Raw genomic sequence first — 20,815 nt, 5'->3', positions numbered from 1 at the left:
GAATGTGGAATGGCAGTTTTTCAAATACTGATCAGCCTGTTGCGATGAGCTATGGTCCCAGCGACTGCTCTGCAAACCCTCTGGGTTTTGCCCGTTTGTAGGAAGTAGCAGTGAGGTGCTGTGGAAGCCGTGGCGGGCCATCTCCATCTCCCCTCGAGGGAGAACCTGTCGGGGGAGTTGGTGGTCAGCATCCAGGGGCAGCACCTTTGCTGCTGTGTTCCTGAGCTCTGTCTTCCCAGGTGACTCCCAGGAAATGGCTGGCCACAACAGGGACACTCCTACCTTACCATTTCTGCACAATGCAAGACCCTCAATGAGCAATCTTCGTGGACTCCATCGGACTGCTCGGGACTTTCTCGAGGCAGCCTAAGGCTCTTCCTTCCTAATCCTTTTTCCTTCTCTTCTTCTTTCAGATGTCAGACCTGCATCATGGTAAGGCCATTCCCTGACTATGCCTGATTCCTTTCCCTTTTGTTTCCCGCTGGTACTACCGCTAACAAATTCCTCTAACTCCATGTTGGCATCTACTTCCTGGACCCAAACTGACACAGTTGCCAACTCGCACAATGTGACCGGCCAAAGCCTACTGGCTCACGCTTAAAATGTGAAGGCTTAAAAAATAATCCTCATAAATTGTAGCCATAGGAGGGTGCTGAAAATAAATGTTTCTTTGGATTGCCCCAAAAGAATGTAGACCCCTGCAAAGATGGGTCAACATCTCTTGGGGTTGACTGGACCACCATTACCTCTCACAGGATGCCTAATGAGGAATCATCCTGGGAGCTGGTTTTAAGGAAAGCTATTATTTATTTAAAAAATATTTATCATTTATTGAATACTTATGTGAAAGGAACCGTGGTAAGAGCTTTCCATACATTGTTTCTTTCAATACTTAAACAATTCTAATACCTATCTCCATTTTTTCAGGTGAGGAAATGGAGCTAATTAGATGAGCTTGGATTTGAAGTGAGGACTGTTTGATGCCAAAGCTAATACTCTTTAATCTTTATGCACACAAACAGTACACACGCATTTACACATGATGTGATTCAAATTTTGAGTTTCCATAGAAGAAAAAAATATAGGAACCAGAGGAGAGGAAAAACAAGAGAGAAAAAAATGTGGTAGAGGAAGCAAAAACAAAGCCACTGAATAAAATGGGCCTAAACATCGATAAAGAGAGAAAGGAAAAGAAAGGCAGGGAGATTTTGTCGAAGTTTTAAATGTCTCGATCTGTTACTGATCATGTGCTCTTGGGAGACATACAACCTCTCTGGGCCTCAGTTTCTAGAATCTATTAATGAGGCAGTTGATGAGATGGTGTCTAGATGTCATTTCAGCTCTAACATTCTGTATTTTCTTCTTAGAGCTTTTTATTTAGTTTACTGTTTTGTATAAAGAGAAATCAAAGTACAATGTTTAATTGCTTTCACCATATCCCACAGTTAGTAAAATGATCTGTTGGGCCTCCAGTGTGGTCTTTACAATTAACCAAGAGAAGCAATTTGCCAGGATCCCAAGAGGGTGTGATCACAACCATGGGTATCTTACACACAGGCCCTACATTACCGAAAGTTTGTCCAAAAAAGTTTGTCTACAGTTTGTCTCAGGTTCTTGCTTGGCATTAAGTCCTCATGGATAGTCTCTATGCATATTTTTGGTGCTGATGGGTGGGTGGCATTGTGTGAAAACCTAGATGAAAACAGAAATTTTCATCTGAAAACAGTAAATAATACCAGTCTCTACTTAACGACAGAGGCTTTTTGTAAGAAAAGGAATATAAAAAGTGAAGAATTTTGAAAAATGTTAATTTGAAAAGCCTCATTTGAGTGTTTTTCCATCTTCGCTTTTCTCTCGATCTGCAAGAGAGCAGATTTTAACTACTAATCACTGTTTGGTCAACCTTCAGAAAAAGGCTGAAAGGCCACTATCCGTAGAGAGGGCAAGGGGAGAAATACACAAGCCAGGGCAACTACAAAGTAGATTACCAACTTAGTTCCACAAGCCTGATTCTGTCCTGACGGGCTTCCCAGATAATATAGATAATGCAGATTATGAAAAGCACTGTAAGCCTTAAAAATTCTCACCACACACACAAAAAAGCAATTATGTGAGGCGCTAGGTATGTTAACTAACCTTACTATGGTAGTCATTTTGCAATATATAAAGATCTCAAATCATAGTATCGTCCACCTTAAACTTACACAATGTTATAATGTCAATTATATCTCTATAAAGCTGGAGGAAAAAAAGAAAAGCAGTGTGGGGGAATGAGATGGAGAAGAGAACAAAATGCATTATTCTTTAAGAGAGGAATGTAAAAAACTCACTAGTTTACTATGTTAAAAAAAAAGATGGCACATTTATTGCTACATAAATGTTATATACATATTGTGTTTTCTGTTACAGTGACAGAAAAAATTTTGAACTTCTTGCTGCTGGTTGAAAAGGTTTATCAATAATACCTTGAATTTGACACAGGATACAAATCTGCAATAAACCAACAATGGAAACTGGAGAACAAGATGAGAAGCAATTCATCTCGGACAATTAGCTCTTACAATACTCCATAGGTACTACACGGTATGCTAGAATCCTACTATGGTCTTAAAATGCTATTGTAAATTTCTGATATTAATGAACAGGTTATGGTAAATAACCCTACATTTTTACTACCTAATATAATAAAATAAAGTAAGAAACTTTTTACTGAAAACTTTTCGATTTCAAAAATCTAGAAAGAGTAATATTTAGAATTCAAGAAATTTTCTTACAAGATTATTGTATAAAAGACTAGCTACAGTGAAAAATAAGCCAAATGTTTTTTCTTTCTATTTTATGAAGGAAAGCTTCTGGGCATACTGCAAAGTCTAATATAGCGAAAAAGACAACAAGCTCTGAAGAAAAAAAGGCCAGGCAGTGGCGTATGCTCACTCACACATCATAAGCAACAACTTCTGTTTAGCTGATTAACACTGAAATGAAGAACAAGGCCACAGATAGAGTCTGATGTAATTGGAGAATATATGCAAATTAAAGTAACCAAAAAGTCCACTAAGTTCACAAAAGACAGATTTGTTAGGAATCATCCTGATTGGAGGATCTGAAAGTCCTGTCGTAACTGTTTTTGTTCTTTCAAATTAACAGAAATCTTTAAAGTTACAGAGTGATTTGGGTCCTTTCTTCTGTGTGCTGACTGCCTTTGTTGATACTGGCCATAAGGAATTATTAAGCCAAGACAACCTTGTTTAGCATGTTTTTCTCTCCCAGGGCTGTTGTGGTGGAAGACAGATTTCATGGAAGTTCAAAGTGATTATGATATCTTAAAAAACAACTCTGAAGGATTAGAAACAGAGGGGTGCCTTAATGTACGGTGCTAAGATGGACTGACAAGCACTAGTTTACGGCTAATCTGGCTCATCTTCTTGGGACGGGGGCAGATGGTTTGTGGTTGATTAAATCACCCACTGAATTCCTCCCCATTGACCAGCCATCCAAGTGACAGAGAAATAAAGGCGAGGATAAGGAAACACAGGTGACCATTGCTCTTGTATTCCGTTTGGTAATTAGCCTCAGAGTGGTGTGGTCATTTATCACATACCTGCCTTGGTGACTACTGGGTTTTGTTACGGTCACCATAATCACAGCCTGAAAATCTTCTTTGTATTTTAAATCCATTTTTGTGCTTACTTTACAGCTAACACTTTACAAGTACTATATGTAGTACTTACTGCTTGGAAAACAAAGCAATTTCTAAGTAGATTCTTCCCTTGTAATTTACACTCTTGCTATTACAAGCTTTACTATGAAATCTAGAAGCTTGAAAAGTCTTGGTTATTATTAGAAATAAAGCAATGTTTATTTTGGGGAAAATCTAGGGGACAAAATTTCCCCCTTTAAAATCTTAGCTAGGCTATGGTCACAGATGGTCTCTGTTGATCTTTGTAAGGTAAATATGCAAAGCACATAGGACTACATGAGGATTCTGGATTGTGACCATAAACTATTCAGATTCAGAGACCAAATATAACACCCACAAAGAGAAAATAAAAATGAATGAAAAAATGAGAGCGAAAGAAATGCTATACCAAGTAATATTTTCCTATTTCATGGAAAACACTATTCATATGGCAAAAGGATAGGAGAGGGCAAACAAAAGACTTTTCCCTTCCTTTTTAAGACACTAATAGGTATGCCGGGAATGCTAAGGGCCAATGGTTGTCACTGCTTTGTTCTGCACGTGAACAGCTTTAACGAATGCTGGCATCAGCTGAGTTTAGATCAGCTTTCCACATTAACTTTTTCCCTTTATATGTAGACCTTACAGTTCCATAACAATAAATAAAATTTGTAGTTACAATGCATTTGTCAATTCAGTTTAGGCACAAGGCAACTTCCACGATGAGTGGAGAGATCGAGACAGTCTCTGATTGTGCAGAAGCGACACACTGCTTGCAACAAAGTGATATGCTGCAAACATTTCATGGGCTGACGTTCTATCTGATGAGCTTCCTATCTTCACTTCTGATGGAAGTGTTGACCAGTTGCTTTGATCGTAGGATTACATTTGAGTTTCTTGCTTCAAGTGTTTTGTTTTTTCTTCTCCCTCCTAGCAGGTTTGTGTCTTCAGATAATCTGAGTTGTCCAAGTCCTTATGAGGAGAGGTCACCTTCTATCTAGCCTACTGATAACTCTGGAACTGTGGCAGGAGAGCCAAGGGAAAGAACAGAACCAGTTAGGACATCATCATTAAAAATAAATACCTCCCCAGAAAAAAACAAGTTGATATTGGTATTCCTCATTTATACCCAGGTTTATACTAAATTAGCAGTCTGCTAAATGACTTATAAGAGAGCTTCGGAATTTCTTTTTTTTTTTTTTTTAAGATTTTATTTATTTATACGACAGAGAGAGACAGCGAGAACAGGAACACAAGCAGGGGGGGCAGGAGAGGGAGAAGCAGGCTCCCCGTGGAGCAGGGAGCCCGATGTGGGACTCGATCCCAGGACCCTGGGATCATGACCTGAGCCGAAGGCAGACGCTTAACGACTGAGCCACCCAGGCGCCCCAGAATTTCTTTTAAGGTGTAATTGAAATAGTGTGGTAAGATTTGTAAAGGAGATCATGTGATCATAGAAATCACAAGATATAGGATTATACAACAGCTGGGGCAATTATGCAAACTTCTATTTTGGCAACATTCAAGTTGCCAATACCTGAGCTCTGAGGTTCCACTCATCCATTTTTCAATGGAGAGACAATGGTAAAGCATTCACCTCCTGATACATCTAGTCTACCATATTGTCTTAATAGTTTACACCTTCTCTAAACTGAAAGTTTCTGAAGGCAGGACCATTTGGTATTTGTTTTCTTTTCTTTTTTTTTTTTTACGATTTTATTTATTTATCTGACAGAGAGAGACAGCGAGAGAGGGAACACAAGCAGGGGGAGTGGAAGAAGGAGAAGCAGGCTTCCCGCGGAGCAAGGAGCCCGATTCGGGGCTCGATCCCAGGACCCTGGGACCATGACCTGATCCCAAGGCAGACGCTTAATGACTGAGCTACCCAGGCACTCCTGGTATTTGTTTTCACAATGGTTCCTGCTCCTGGTTCACAGAAGGTCCTCAATAAATGTTTGTTCAATGAATGAATGAATGATTAAACTTTACTGGTATTAGTACAAATTTTATACACTTAACAGTCTCAATTTACATAGTAGTAAACACTGAAATTTTCCATTTTAGCCACTTTTGATGAAAGTAATTTTACGAAGAATCATACCTTTCACTTCTTTATTAAACAATAACCACAGTATTGTTTTATAATAGAGTTATGCTCTTAGAAATGGATAACAGATATTCAAAGCTACCTGGCCTTGTATCATGTGGTGGCAAATTCTGTGCTTTTATAGTCAGTCATTCTGTGATCCTTTATCAGCCATTTTGGTTCTAGCAGTCATTTTCCTGCTGCCCAGTCTTTTGCTGGTTTTTAATCTGTTATTCGGTTCTATAAAGAACCGAAAGTTATAAGGTGAAACCAGACAACCACCTTTTTGAAATTAGCAACCGTTAAAACATATGTTAAGATAATAAACACTTAACCTATAAAATTTTATGGAACCAAGTAAATTTGCTACATTTCTTATAACCCTGAAACTTTTTTTTTTTTTTAAAGGATTCTTCATCTCTTTTTGATAGGTGAGAATGCCCAGGTTTAATTTTAACTTAAGTGGTGGAATTTCCTCATTCTTGAGATAAGGGTAGAGACATAAAAGCAGTATTAGATATAGAAGCAGTAAAAGAACAGGAAGTAAACAGGGGAGGGAGAGAGATGTGAGGTAGGGAGAGAGACCAGGAAGAGAGTAAGAGGAAATGGGTACAACTAAAGAAAGACAGAGGCTCTGTGATAAATGTGACAACTCAACATCAAGTGCTCTTTTCATAGCCCGGTGGCTATGAAACATAGTGGCATAACAAGTTACCTCATCACTCTTCTTTAAAATGAGTTGCCAATTTAGAAACATTGAAAAACAATGGCATGTTTTTATTTTAAAACGTTAAAGTCTATTTTTGAACAAAAATATCTATCTTTTCATGATATTCTATATTTTCCACAAAATATGAAACAGTGACATGAGTTTTAAAGGAACTGTAAGTTAACTCTTGCCTGAAGTCTCTTTGACTTGCATAATCTGTTAGGTTGCTGGGTATTGTTTTGTGGGGGAGGTGGGTTAGTTTTCTCCAGTGTGCTAGTGTGACAAGTATAACGGACACTTAATCACATTAACCCTTCTTCCTTTTGTCCCCAAACTAACTCTTCAGTTTTGATCTAGTTTGATCTTAGGAATGATATATACAGAGGTGGTAGGAACCAAATTCTTCAGGAAAAGGGCAGTTATGTTGTAGTTTACAAAATACCAAATTCCAGATTTTCAGCTCAGAATGAGATAGCTATAAAGCTGACCAAATGAAATTGCACTTGATATTTTTTTTGTGCTCCACACCTCCCATTCATTCACTTTTATTTACTGCTTTTAACATGCTGATGAAATTGGGAAAAGAACTACACACTGCTGCAGGCAGATTATAAAAATGAAGTTCCCAGATGTATTTCTAATCCGTGCTGCTAGTTAAAATATTTAATTACATTCTATATTAACTTCTGCCACCTAAATAATAACTACAATTTAGGTTGTTATAGATCATGTAAATGTATATCTTTAAGAAAAAAGATGATTCACATTAACTGCTTGGGCAACAACCTCATATTACCCTTGTCACACTGTTAAACAAAAAATCGTAAGGAAGTGACCTGTGTTTAATCCATTAAGGGAAAGATAAAAACAGTTTTTCAACATGTAAAATTCCAGAGAGAAGGGCACTGTGGTTCTATCAGATGTAATACCTTTACATTCATTAGTAGATTCCAGAAGGTGTAACTGATATGCTTACATGCTTATGAGAGAAAATGCATTGTTGATCCAAATGGAAGCAAGCAGTAACTCTTTTGTGAATAAAGATTTAATGACAAGAAGAGGTAGATGGTTAAGAGAAAACTGGTTGAGAATGAGGACTATGAGTGGTAGCAAAGTTATTTGACAGATTAGTCATTGCACTATTTTCTTCCTGGATCAGAGTAGTATTCATGTGAGAGCATATACATGATGATCCAGAGCAGGAGAACTCAAAATTCTTTGTAAATTATAAGATACTATCACACTTTGAATAGTAATTTGATTTTAAAGGACATTGGCTCTCTAAGTATGGTTATACAAAAGAAAGGTAAACTGTTGGGATTTCAAATTACCTGTAACCTTTAGCATGACCACTGCCACCAGAGAATTCTATTCAAAAGTTCTAGCTTAGTTTAAGATGAACCAGGTAATTTCCTTGCACTTCCTTTTCATTCCCATACTTACCTGGCTGATGTTTACATATGACCCATAGGGTTGGTAGTTTCACTAAGCCCAGGATGGGTTCCTGGCAGTGTGGTTGGCGGCTCTGCCGATACGGCAGAAACTTTTTCTTCTTCCCTTCTCTTAAGGCAGGCTGCTTTGGGGTTAAGATTCCTCTCTGAAACAGGGAAAAATAATTTTTATCGTTATAAGTTAGGAATTAGGGACTCTTAGGTCTTAAACTGAACAAATTGTTCTTATGTTTTCTTTCTATGGGGATTACCACTCTCTGCAATTTCATTCCCACACTGAATAACATTACACAGAGGCAACAATGATGTGCTTACATATACCCTCAGATTAAATAAGCCTCTAAGCTTATGGTTTTTAGTGAGTATTTGGTGTTTTCTTCTTATTCTGCTTCTGATGTAGTCTTCTAGGGTTTGCTTTGATCTACATCAACATCTAAAGGTAAAGGCAGTTCTTTTACTGCTTTACTCAAACATTTTGGCAAGTGTTGTTGTTAGTCTACCAAATCTCCTCAGTGTCCTAAGATATGGTACATTGGATTGATATGAATGCTGACATTCTCTTATGTACCTGGAGAGAGACATCTGTGCTTTATAGAATTTTATCAGCTTAGAAAATGATAAAATAGATACCCACAGCCATTCCTCTATAAAAAATGTGCCAACTCCTCAAGGGAGAGAGGTAGCTGGCATATTACCTTGCTTTTCTACTTTTATATGTAGAACGAGATGACTGAATGGTTCTTTCTACTGCTAGAGGTGTGATTAAAAGGGTGATAAAAACCTTCTCTACTGCTTTGTATATAAGATAGCAGAGACAACTAGATGGAATTTTTGAAGTGGGCATTTTCAAGAGTAGGGGGGGGTCTTTCTATGTGAAATAAAGGGAAAGAAAAGCCATTGGACTGGAGACCCACTGGATCAAAATCCACTTGGGAATTATTTTTCATGGTATCTTTTCCTTAAATGAGTATGTATGTATGTATTTATTTTTAAAGCTTTTATTTATTCATCTGAGACAGAAAGATACAGAGAGAGAGAGAGAGCATGAGCAGGGGTAGAGGCAGAAGCAGACCCCGACTTGCAGCTCAATCCCAAAACCTGGAGATCATGACCTGAGCCGAAGGCAGACGCCTAACCATCTGAGCTACCCAGGTGCCCCCTTAAATGAGTTTTAAGCACAAGATATCTAACCCATGACAGCTTCTGGTTCGTTTTTTGTTTCTGGTAATATCATAAAAGTGAAAAGTTGTTATATGTATTTTTATGAACTGATTAAAAATGTCCTAATGAATGTAATATAAAAGGATCACTTAAAATTAGTCTGTAATGAAGGGGTACTGGCTGGCTCAGTCAGTAGAGCATGGGACTCTTGATCTCGGGGTGGTGGGTTCAAGCCACACACTCGGTGTGGAGATTGCTTTAAAATAAAATCTTGGGGGAGCGCCTGGGTGGCTCAGTCATTAGGCGTCTGCCTTCGGCTCAGGTCATGGTCCTGGGATTGAGCCCCGCATCAGGCTCCCTGCTCGGCGGGAAGCCTGCTTCTCCCTCTCCCACTCCCCCTGCTTGTGTTCCCTCTCTTGCTATCACATAAATAAATAAAATCTTTAAAAATAAAATAAAATAAAATCTTGGGGCACCTGGCTGGTTCAAGTGGTGGAACATACGACTCCTGATCTTGGTGTCATAAGTTTAAGTCCCATGCTGGGTGTAGAGACTACTTAAAATCTTTAAAGAAAAAAACTGGAAAAAAGTTAGTCCATAATGAAAACCGTATTTTGTAGAAGTTGTGAATTTTGTTAGATTTTCTTGAAATGGCCAGCTGAATGCAACACAGCAGGACTCTTCTTTTTTTATGTATTTCCTCTAAGCCAAGTAAAATGTATTTGAACATGCATTTACAATACATATTTATAGTCACTTCTGAGTTTAAAAAAAGTAGACAAAAGACTTTATTATGGTTAACTCAGCTGATTCTATGGACTATTACTCATGCACAATGATAAAATTTCATTTTAGAGTTCTTATTTTCTCAGCCCCTGCATTTAGGAAAAGACATAAAGGCTCTTCAACTATGAGGAAAATCAATGAAGAAAGAAAAGGTACACACTTATTATTAGGGTAAATAGTAAAATAAAAAGCCATGTTCATCATTATGTAAAAATATCAGGAATTATTTTCTTAACAAGTAAATGTGCACTTCTAACTAATAATTAGAGTTCTTTTATTAGGTGTCATGTCCCTTTGCTGTGCAGGGAGCAGTCTCATATGATGACCGAGAGACTGAAAAAAGAGTATAAATTAACATGTTAAATCCAAAGAGGAGAAAGTGAGATTTGAAAGTTTTCCAATTGAAACAGGTTCACATTTATCTCATAAAAAACACTGCCCTTAGCTAACTATGACCCTGTGTCACACAAGGATTTAGCAGGCATGATCAGAATAGCTAGAGAGGACCAGAGCCAAAAACTCAAGTTAGGCAACATCGTGCAAGAGTTCTACAGTCAGTCAGACAAAGAACACTCAGGGCTATAAGAACCAAGAGAATAAGCTCTAGAAAATGTGAAGTGAGCTTTGATCCAAAAAAGGCAGATGCTAGTGTTGTCTTTTAATAGCTTCTGGTGTGTGTGAGCAGCCCATGGCAAATGTATTAAGTAGCCAGAAGGCCTGATGTACAGGTGAGCAGACATTACCTGCAGGACATGAAAAGTGATTGTCTTTCCTACATTTCAATTACAGTAATTCTATTACTGACTTTGGGTATGTAATTGAGGACTTGGCTCTCTTAAAATACCATCTTCTCAATGTATCTAAAGCTCAAATTTTGGGGTGCCTGGGTGGTTCAGTTGTTAAGTGTCTGCCTTCAGCTAAGGTCATGATCCTAGGGTCCTGGGATCGAGCCCCACATCAGGCTCCCTGCTCAGCGGGAAGCCTGCTTCTCCCTCTCCCACTCCCCCTGCTTGTGTTCCTTCTCTTGCTGTGTCTCTGTCAAATAAATAAAATTAAAAAAAAAAAAAATAAAGCTCAATTTTTGGCTAATTGCATAGTCACTTCTTACATTCTCATGACTAGATAAATATTTGTTATAATAACTATGGGGACATACTTGCAAGTCAAGAATTTTACATTGTTTCCTTGCTTGTATGACTGTTTGTTTTTCCTGAAGTTAATAGTTGCCTTGCTTTTCATTTGCTAGTAATGCTAATTTTGTCCCCCTGACCCATGCTTCAATAGATCTAACAAATGCCTATCAACATTCCCCCCCTACCCCCAAATCTCAAACATACCATCATTTCATCTATTAATTCCATTTTCTTACCCTGGAAAGAAAATTGGGAAAAATCCCTTTCTTTCTTCTGCAGCTAACCAACTTCTATTTTTTTAAAAAGATTTTATTTATTTTAGAGAGAGACAGAGAGAGCACAAGCAGGAGGAAGGGCAGAGGAGAAGCAGACTCCCCACTCAGCAGGGAACTTGATCCCAGGACCCTGAGTTCACAACCTGAGCTGAAGTCATAAGCTTAACCAACTGAGTCACCCAGGTGCCCCACCATCTTCTATCTTCAATGTGTAGGTACATTGATTTTCTAGGCCTACTAGATCTTGTCATGAGATTTCCTTTTGATGCTCTCTTGTGTTAGATTCTTTGTTTCTTGGATCATATGCCTTTGTCTTTATTGATTATGTCCTTATTTGGGTAAAGCATACGTTCCAGAAGCTTTCTGAGAACATGTACGTAGGAGGTAAAATTTTAAAGTCTTTGCATATCCAAAATATCTTTATTTTATCTTCACCCTCTGATTAATGGTTTGGGTAGATATAGAATTCTAGGTTAAAAATGATTTTTTCCTCAGAATTTTGAAGGCACTGCCCTACTAGCTCCTGGAATCCAGCATTATTTGTCTAGAAGTCTGATGATATTTTGATGAGGGATCCAATTTTTTCATAGCAGACAGACCTTTGGTTAATCTTCCTGTTTTCAGGTAATGCCTTCTCCAGTATTAGCACCTCCAAAGAATAGGGCCTTTTGGGGGCTAGGAGTTTTGTGAGACAGAATGATCTGCTTCCTGTTGGTATTCCTCCCTGCCCCACTTAATTTCTTCTGTCTAAATAAGTCAATTACCATTACTCTGCTTTCCATCTTACATACATATTTTGCTCTCTGATTTCGATATTACAATCTTTTCTCCCATCTGTCCTTGTGGATTAATACTATTTTTATTCATTTCAGTGAAGATTTAGTAAGGAGTATTATCAATGATTATGCTAAGACTACTATGTATTACCATATCACTGCAACTAAATTAAAATCTCCTAAGAGTAGGGTCTGGAAATTTGGGAAAAGGAAAAGCCTCAGGTGATTCTGGGACCAGCCAGATTTGGGAACCACTGCCTTAGCTCATTTATCTTCAAACTTACTAAGAGACCAGGAAACTAAAATCCTAATAGTTCTATTGTCCCTAAATTATTACTGGAAGGGGAAGTAAGCTGATTGAGCGGACATGTGAAACTTTGAGGAGGAAATGTCTGACCACTAATCTAATCGTTAGTAAAGGTGAGAGTAGAAACTTCAAAGTAATATGTAAAATCTATTGAAGATTAGTAAAATTGTAATGTTGACATTATAGTTGTCATAATGGAAAGATTTAAATTGGCAATGGCAGGGATCAAGTAGAATTTGGTATGTGAAGCACCAAGGCACAAAAAGTGCTCTGGCAAAATCTGAGGCTCAGAAGGGAAGCCACTCCTCTTGCTCTTCTCCAGAATACACTGCTGGTTGCCCTCCTGAAAAAGCCACTTGTCCAGGGATGACAGGTTGTGGATAGCCAGATACAGTCTTGAAGCACTATCCCAAACCAGAAGGTGAGGAAAAAGAGTGCAGAGAATGCCCAAAGTAGTCATGTAAACAAAATGTACCTCTTTATAGAAACTGCTGGGCCCAGGGACTGCTGGGTAGAACCCTTGTAGGGATGAAAAGCCTCTCAGATGTAAACAGGTTACTCAAATAACTCAAAACTGCTGGAGGTAATGCCCAGAGAAGCCAGTGGTCATACTAAACAATAAAGGTGCTGCCATAGCAAGGCAGAGGTATGTGGGCTGCATGAAGGGTTCTAAATCCTCTTTGACAGACAGCCATCAGAGTGCCTTTCAGAAAGGATCTTGAATGAATCCCAAGGCTTTTACATTAAAGACATAAAATAAAAGCTCTGGGCTTTGAAGCCCAAAGTCTGAGGATGGGAGGAAGGTAGGCTTTTATGAATATGAAAGCAGCCCCTAACTGAAGTTACAGTCAGTGTATTTTAAATTCTGTTCAAACTCTAATCAGTCAATGGCTCCTTATATAGAGCTTTCCAGAACTGCACAAAAAAGTCAGTACCCATTAACAGTGACCAGAAAGTTATCAGGCAGTTGGATGAGGTTAACTGTTACATCTTCTCAGACTGAGCTTTTCTGTCCTAGCTACTTACATGGAACCACTACAAAGTAAAATCTTGCAAGTGAATGAATAAAATCCACCCAGGCATGGTGGAGTTTACAACTTTTTTCAAACACAGAGGTATTTCTCATTTTGATGACTTAGATCTGAGAGTAGGTACCTCTGATATTAAACAAAATGTTTTTAAAAACAAATGACGCATATTCTAGCTTTAACAAACAGTGGGAAGGAAAGTTGTACAGGAATAAGTTCTGGCACCACTGCTGTCCAGACAGTCCAGGTAGTGACAAGAGTCTTGACGACAAATGGCTGGGGAGAGTCAGGGTAGAAAATATCTTGGGTATGCAGAGCAGAAGGATGAATGTACTGGGACCAATAAGCACAGGTGCCTCACTGCCTTCAGAATGAGATAAAAGGTGTCAGACACATTGAAAAAAAAAAAACTTTGATAAAGTGACAGCAGATACTGAAGGTTCAAGGAACCACTGATCCTACCACAGATGAGCTGCAACAATCAGACTGTCTGTATGAGCATCCCAAGGGAGTCTATACATTCTTGAAAATCAGGTTTCATTAACATTTACCCTTTACAGATATTCCAAGGGCCTTAATAGGAGCAAGTATCTGGTTTTAATGATAGATTGGTTATGCATGAAGTAATCTACTCATCATTCTTATTTAAATATACTGGAGGGAAGTGGATGGATCAATTCATTACTATGGTTAACTTTTTCTGCAAGTGTATTCAAGTTCTCTAAACTCTGGTTTCCTTAGATAGAGTGTTCTTTCTGTGACCAATGCTGAGGGTCCATGGTTATAGTTGTTAAGTGTCTCACTCGTATTCTTTTTTCTTTTCCAATTTTATCTTTAAATAAAATCCCATATAAACATCCACTAAATAAGAAAGAGTTGTTCTTAATGAAGAGAAGGTAGAGGTAGGGTTTGGAATCCAAGGGCACATCTATAATTCTTTGCCAAAAGACTTAGGATAAAACATTCGTAACTTTGGATAAGAAGACAATGAGGTATATGAAAAAAATCAAGCTGAATGATAAAAACTTTCAATGGCAGGAAGCTTGTATTGATTGGTAAGATAGGGTCTAGCATATAGGTGATTGAGACAGGAGGTGTGCAATAAATACTTGTTCAAAAAATGTAGTTTCAAAGCTTCTTCAATATTCCATCAAACTTCTTGAAAGATAAAACAGCTGGGGCACTTGTCTGAGTCAGCAGTGGATAAGCCTGTAATAAACCATACTTTTGCCCTAAGAAACACACAAGCATGTCAGTGCATATTAGGCCAAGAAGTTGATGGCATTCCTGATCAGGGATCAACCAATAAGCCCTGAGACCATACTGACCTGGGTATAAAGAACATCCATATGAAGTAAAGCCAGGAGGGGCCAGGATCAGGCATCCTATTAATCAGCAAGGCCATTTTAATAGATGGCCCAGGGTAAAGCAGGCAAGAAATTCCATACAGAGAACAGGGAAGACAGGAAGGAGCAGGGAGGAAAACAGGTCTGGGCAGGTTAATTCAACAGTGTGGGAGACCAGACTTAACAAGAACAAGAACAAAGGGACATAAAGCACTAATGCTGAGCAGCAAGAAGAGGCTGGCTATTCTCTGCAACATTTCAAAGGACTGTGCTCTACTGGTTTGTGGGAAGGATCAAGCCTACAGATACTGACGAATATTATGAGACAGAGGTGAGAGAACTACAGAGAAAACTTGATCCAGATGATGCAGTGGTAGAAGTACTAGATGAACTTAACAACTTCCCAAGCAGAAGAGCAAGTGGAAAAAGAAATGTCTGCCCACCTAAGCCAGAATAGTTATGTATCTTTGCTGAACCTACTTACCTCTGACTTGCTGTTCTAGACTAAGGATGACTGCCACGGCCTGATGAAGAATAAGGAGTTTTGTTTGGGGTTTTTCACTCTTTAAATGGAGCTGACACATTCGACCAAGCTCTTTGAATGCCTCGTTAATATCCCGCACACGTAAACGTTCTCTAGCATTGTTAGCCATCCGCCTTTCTTTCTCCCTTTCTATCTTCTGTTCTGGGTTCAAATCCTCATCTTCATTAGTACTGCTAGAAAACAAAGTAACAACAATGTCTATTAAGTCCCTATAAAATCAGGGACTTAGGACTTACCTGCTCATTGTATAAAATTATAAAGATGAAAATGAAAATTACCTATAAATTTTACCAATTAGTAGTAAGTTACACTTAACATGATTATATATATCTTTCCAGTCTTTCTTTAATGCACATATATATATATGTAGTTGAGATTGTATCATATACATTTTTTTAAAAAATTTTATTTATTTATTTATTTAGAGAACAAACACATGTATAAGTGGAAAGAGGGGCAGAGAGAGAATCCCAAGCAGACTCCACACTGAACGTGGAGCCTGATGATGCAGGGCTTGATCTCACAACCCTGAGATCATGACCTGAGTTGAAATTAAGATTCATACGCTCAACCGAGTCACCCAGGCACCCGACCACATACATTTTTAAATGCATTTTCCATTGCACATTCAGCATAAACACTTCTCCATAATAGTGTAACTCTTTGTAAACATAATCTGAATGACTACATAATATTCTAGTACCTTCCTACTCAGAATGTGATCAGCAGCATCAGCATTACTGGGAGCTTGTTAAAAACACAGACTCAAGTTCTATTGCAAGCCTATTGAATTGGAAGCTACATTTTAACAAGATCCCTGGCTGGTTCATATGTACATTAAAGTTTGAGAAGCACTGTCCTAGTACACTAATGTATTATAATTTGCCTAACCTGTGCTTCTAAACACGTTACAAATCATCTCCCTCAAATGTTTTTTTTTTTTTTTCCTCACTTGGTAAGAAGGAGGAAGAAAAGCTTAAGACACAGAATGAGAGAAGTATCTCAGAAAATGACTACTTTTTGTTTCAGAGAGAAATATCATCAGTGGTGATGATTCTAAAACATGAGTCATGGGGTGCCTGGGTGGCTCAGTCTGTTGGGCGTCTGCCCTTGGCTCAGGTCATGGTCTTGGGCTTCCTGCTCAGTGGGGAGTCTGCTTCTTCCTCTCCCTCTGTTCTCTCTCGTTCTCTCTCTCGTGTGCATGCTCGCAGTCTCTAATAAATAAAATCTTAAAAAAACCATGAATCAACTGGAACAATTTTTTTGAAGGACAAATTGGCAAAATGAACCCAAAGCCTTAAAATGTTCACTACGTCTTGATCAGCAATTTCAACTTTAGAAATTCATCCTAAGGATATAATTGGAGATGTACATAGGAATTTACGTAAAAAAGTTGATCACAGAATTATTTACTTTAGCAACTAATTGGGAGTCCAATAATAGGACACAGGTTAAATAAATCACAGTACATCCAGATAATTGTCTACTATGTAGTCTAAAAATTAAGCTGCAGATTATGCTAATAAGTAAAAGATGTCAGATACAAGACTACATACTATATGATTTACATGAACCTCTAGAAAAGACAAAGCTCTAGTAATGGAAAAGCAGATGAATGGCTGCCAGGGGATGGAAGAAGGGTACTGATTACCAAGGGGCATAAGGAAACTTTTTGGGGTGGTAGAAACATTCTATATTATTAATATTGTGGTGGTTATAAAACCATATACATTTGTCCAAGGACAAAAACTGTACACTTAAAATTAGTGTATTTTATTCCATGTGAATTAAACCTCAATAAAGCTGGCTAAAAACAAGGGAAAAAACATTTGAGAAAATTTAGGGACAGATGAGAATATTAAAAATACACTGTTATATGAAAAAAGTTGATATTATGAAACTTATATCTAGTTTAATTCCAATTTAAACTATATTTATGGGATATCTATTCCTTAAAAAGTAAACAGTAGTTAATTCTTGATAGTTCAGTTTCTTGTGATTTTTGTGTTCTTTTCCATATTTTCTAAATTTCTGTAACGAAAACAGATTAAGTAATCAGAAAAAAAAAAACATTTGAGGGAGATGATTTGGAATAACTTTTAGAAAATTCTATTTATATTTCAGAAATAAATGACTGAGCAGAGTCTCTCAGAACCCTGAAATAATATGCACAAATAGATGTTTTCTCTGCTCCAATAAACTTGAGTACTGTAATAAAGATTAAGTACACAATATTTTTACTAGCTAATTGTCAAGAATTACATAAAAATATTCTTTTATAATAGAATCACTAGCTCTTCTACTTCAAAGGAAACTTTACAGATCACCTAGCCCAAAGGTTTCCAAATGTGGCCACCCATCAGAATCTTCAGGGACAGTTGAAAAATACAGGTTTCAAAGGTCCCACTACTGGAGATGCTGATTTAGTGAGCTTGGGTTGGGGCCAAGACAATCTGTATTTCTAAAATGTTTCAGGATTTTGTGCATTAGGGCTGAGAACTACTGCCAGATCCAGAGAAGTCAGTGACTATCCTAGGATCACACAGCTAATTAGTGGCAGTGTAATGACAAGGACCCAGGTAAGTGTTCCATGGAAGTAAGGCTATACCACATACCTAAATTATCATCATCATAACAGTAACTATAGTACCTTACGGGGTATTTATTGCATGCAAAAGAGTGTGCAAAGGGCTTTATATGCATCATTTTCAGTTTATTTCCATAAGAATCCTATAATAGAAAGTCTCTTTTTAGAGAAAAAAAAACCCAAAAAACAAACCTAAAGTTCAGAGAGTTTCAATAACTTGTCCAGGGTCACTTGGCAAGTATGTGATGGAGCCATAATTCAATCCCAGGTTAACTTTATTTATCCAAAGACCATGTTATTAACCTATTAACTATCATTAATTGCTAAGCATTGCTGTTATCAGTAAACTATTATACTGCCTTCTCAATTTCTGATAACCTATAATAGGGTTCAGTAAACCGTGGCCCATGAGCTGGCTCCCTGTTTTCTTACATAAAATTTTATTCAAAGAGCCATGCTCACTTGCTTATGTACTGTCTTTGGCTGCTTTTATTATAATGGCAGAGTTGAGTAGTTGCGACAGAGACCCAATGGCCCACAAAACATAAAATAGCTACTGTGTACCCTATACGTGGAAAGTTTGCTGAACTTTGACCTTTAAGATGAAAAAATGAGTAAGAAGGAAAGATGCAAATTATTTATCTTAAAATTTTATTTGAATAATTAAACTATTAAAGAATTAAGATGCCTCAAAGGAGTAGTCTCTGGATTCCGTGACCCAGTTTTTACTTCTTCATGCTCCTGCACAACTGAGTACAAGGCATATTAGAATGACAGTATTAAGGGGCACCTGGGTGGCTCAGTCAGTTAAGCATCTGTCTTCAGCTCAGGTCATGATCCCAGGGTCCTAGGCTCCCTGCTCAGTCGGGAGTCTGCTTTTCCCTCCTTTTCTCCCTCCCCCGCCCTCAGCTCGTGCTCTCTCTCACTCTGACAGTATTAGAAGCTTAAGATTTAATTTTTAAATGAATTTTCAATTTAATTTTTTAAGTTATATCTACCATACTCATCGTGGTCTCCTTTGCACCCTAATTTAATATAAAGAACAATGTTTTAAATATCTATATGTGATATATACATATTATTGAAGCCAAAAAACAGGATATGCCAAAAATATACCAAACCATCTAAATTTAATATAGAACTAGAAGAAAAGTCTGAGGGAAGAATCTGGAAATCATTTGAAACTAATGTACTGTGTGTCAATATCCATACTGAAAAGCAAGGTCAAGTCTGATTTCTAGAAAACCTTCCCCAACAACATCAGTCCACCTGGAGTATTTCCTTTTCCATACTTCTCAAATTTTTGTTTAAATCAGGAGTTGGCAAACTTCCTCTGTAAAGGGCCCGATAATAAATATTATCAGCTTTGTGGGCCATCTGGTCTCTGCTGTAACTACCCAAATCTGCCTTGGCATTGGGAAAGCAGCCATAGACCATATGCAAATGAACGAGATATGGAAGTGTTCCAATAAAACTTTATTTATAAAAATAGGTCATAGGCCACATGTGGCCCATAGGCCACAGTTTGCTAACCTCTGGTTTAAATCATACAATAGAGTTTTACCATAAACATAGTATTAAAAAATATATTCAAATATTTATTGGTAGAATGTATCTAAATGTCTCCAAATGTACAATTTAACTTGTTTTATTTTGTGCTCTAACTGAAGGGAGAGATATAATTCTTCTTTATATGTAGCCCCTAAAATATTGTGGTATAATGGAATACATAATTTTGGAGTCAGCATCATATGCCTCCCTTTTTACGGTTGCTATGAGCACTAAATGAGGTAACATATGAAGTCCCAACACAGTACTAGAACATAGCTGACACTTAATAAATGCATGATACCTTTCAATTCTCCAAGTATTTTCCACCCATGGCAAGTGAGTGAAATGTAATACCTGAATGCTAATAAATACCTTGTTCTGCCTCTAGATGAAACCTTGATATCTTTTTGGGAGGATTCATCATCTGATTTCATGTCATCTGATGAAGGAGGTTCATGAAGGTTTTCATCTTTTTCTTTGTTTTCAGTCTTGATTTCTGCTGGAACAACAGTTCCAGACTGACTTTGCAAGCCACCTAACAAAGAGGCAAAGAAACATAAATGTCCAGAATTAGAACTAAGACAGTAAAAAGCCTTCTAGATGGTGAATGTTTTTATTTGTTACAGGACTATGGTGGAAATCTGAAGATGTAGGATAATATACTATTTAGAGCTGGAAAGAAGAGATCCACAAACCTTGGAGAAAATGGTTTTTAAAGCAACTATATTTAAAAGAAGAAGTCTAGGGCACCTGGGTGGCTCAGTGGGTTAAACGTTGGACTCCCTGCTCAGCGGGGAGTGTGCTTGAGATTCTCTTTCTCCCCGCCTCCCTCGACAACCCCCCTCAAATAAATAAATAAATCTTAAAAAAAATAAATAAAAGAAGTCTGACCTTGATGGTCACTCTAATGCTTACTTTAAGGCACTATTTAACAACTGAATAAGTATGAGAAACTTGATGCAGTTTAGAAACTGACTTCTAAGGTGCTGCTAAGGTAAAGGAAATAAGCTTGAACATTTTCCCAGATAAACACAATAAAATGGGCTGCATGGTTAAATATAACTGGGAAAACTTTACTTTGGTGATCTTAACATAGGTTATATACTTGTACTTATAAGCTCTATTATAACATTTGTCAGTTTGTTTTTATCAGAATTGTCTCTCCAATTAAATTAAAATCTTCTAAATAAAAGCTACTATCATTTGGAGCTCTCAACATACTCAGAAAAATTCCTCACTGCCTCTAGGGACCATGAGGGCTCAGTCACGAGGGGAAGTGATTAGGAAAGAGACATGACGGAAGGAGGAGCAGGTAAGATGACCAGTAAATACTGAACAGTTTGCATGTGGTTCTTTTTTTTTTTTTAAAGATTTTATTTATTTATTTGACAGAGAG

The 20,815-nt window shown here is 37.6% G+C and overlaps 1 protein-coding gene across 10 annotated transcripts in view; it reads right to left on the bottom strand.

Moving 5' to 3' along the window:
- Window positions 1-2,338: 2,338 nt before the first annotated feature.
- TCF12 (transcription factor 12) overlaps window positions 2,339-20,815 on the bottom strand; it is a 374,492-nt gene continuing 356,015 nt past the window's right edge. For 6 of the 10 annotated variants that reach the window (XM_034994344.1, XM_034994347.1, XM_034994349.1 and 3 more), the window contains 4 exons: window positions 19,792-19,954; window positions 15,222-15,454; window positions 7,918-8,071; window positions 2,339-4,699 (listed from right to left, as the gene is read on the bottom strand). In XM_034994344.1, coding sequence (XP_034850235.1) covers window positions 7,929-8,071; window positions 15,222-15,454; window positions 19,792-19,954 — 539 coding nt within the window. In that variant the 3' untranslated portion in view covers window positions 2,339-4,699; window positions 7,918-7,928. Of the gene's footprint in view, window positions 4,700-5,829; window positions 6,006-7,917; window positions 8,072-15,221; window positions 15,455-19,791; window positions 19,955-20,815 lie in introns of those variants that run through there. The other 4 variants (XM_034994346.1, XM_034994348.1, XM_034994353.1 and 1 more) reach the window with 2 other exon arrangements.

Source organism: Mirounga leonina, unplaced genomic scaffold (genome assembly GCF_011800145.1).
Source record: "Mirounga leonina isolate KUSES-001 unplaced genomic scaffold, KU_Mleo_1.0 Mir_91, whole genome shotgun sequence".
Classification (NCBI taxonomy): domain Eukaryota; kingdom Metazoa; phylum Chordata; class Mammalia; order Carnivora; family Phocidae; genus Mirounga; species Mirounga leonina.
Note: the sequence above shows the minus strand (reverse complement) of the source record. Positions and strands in the feature narration are given on the sequence as shown.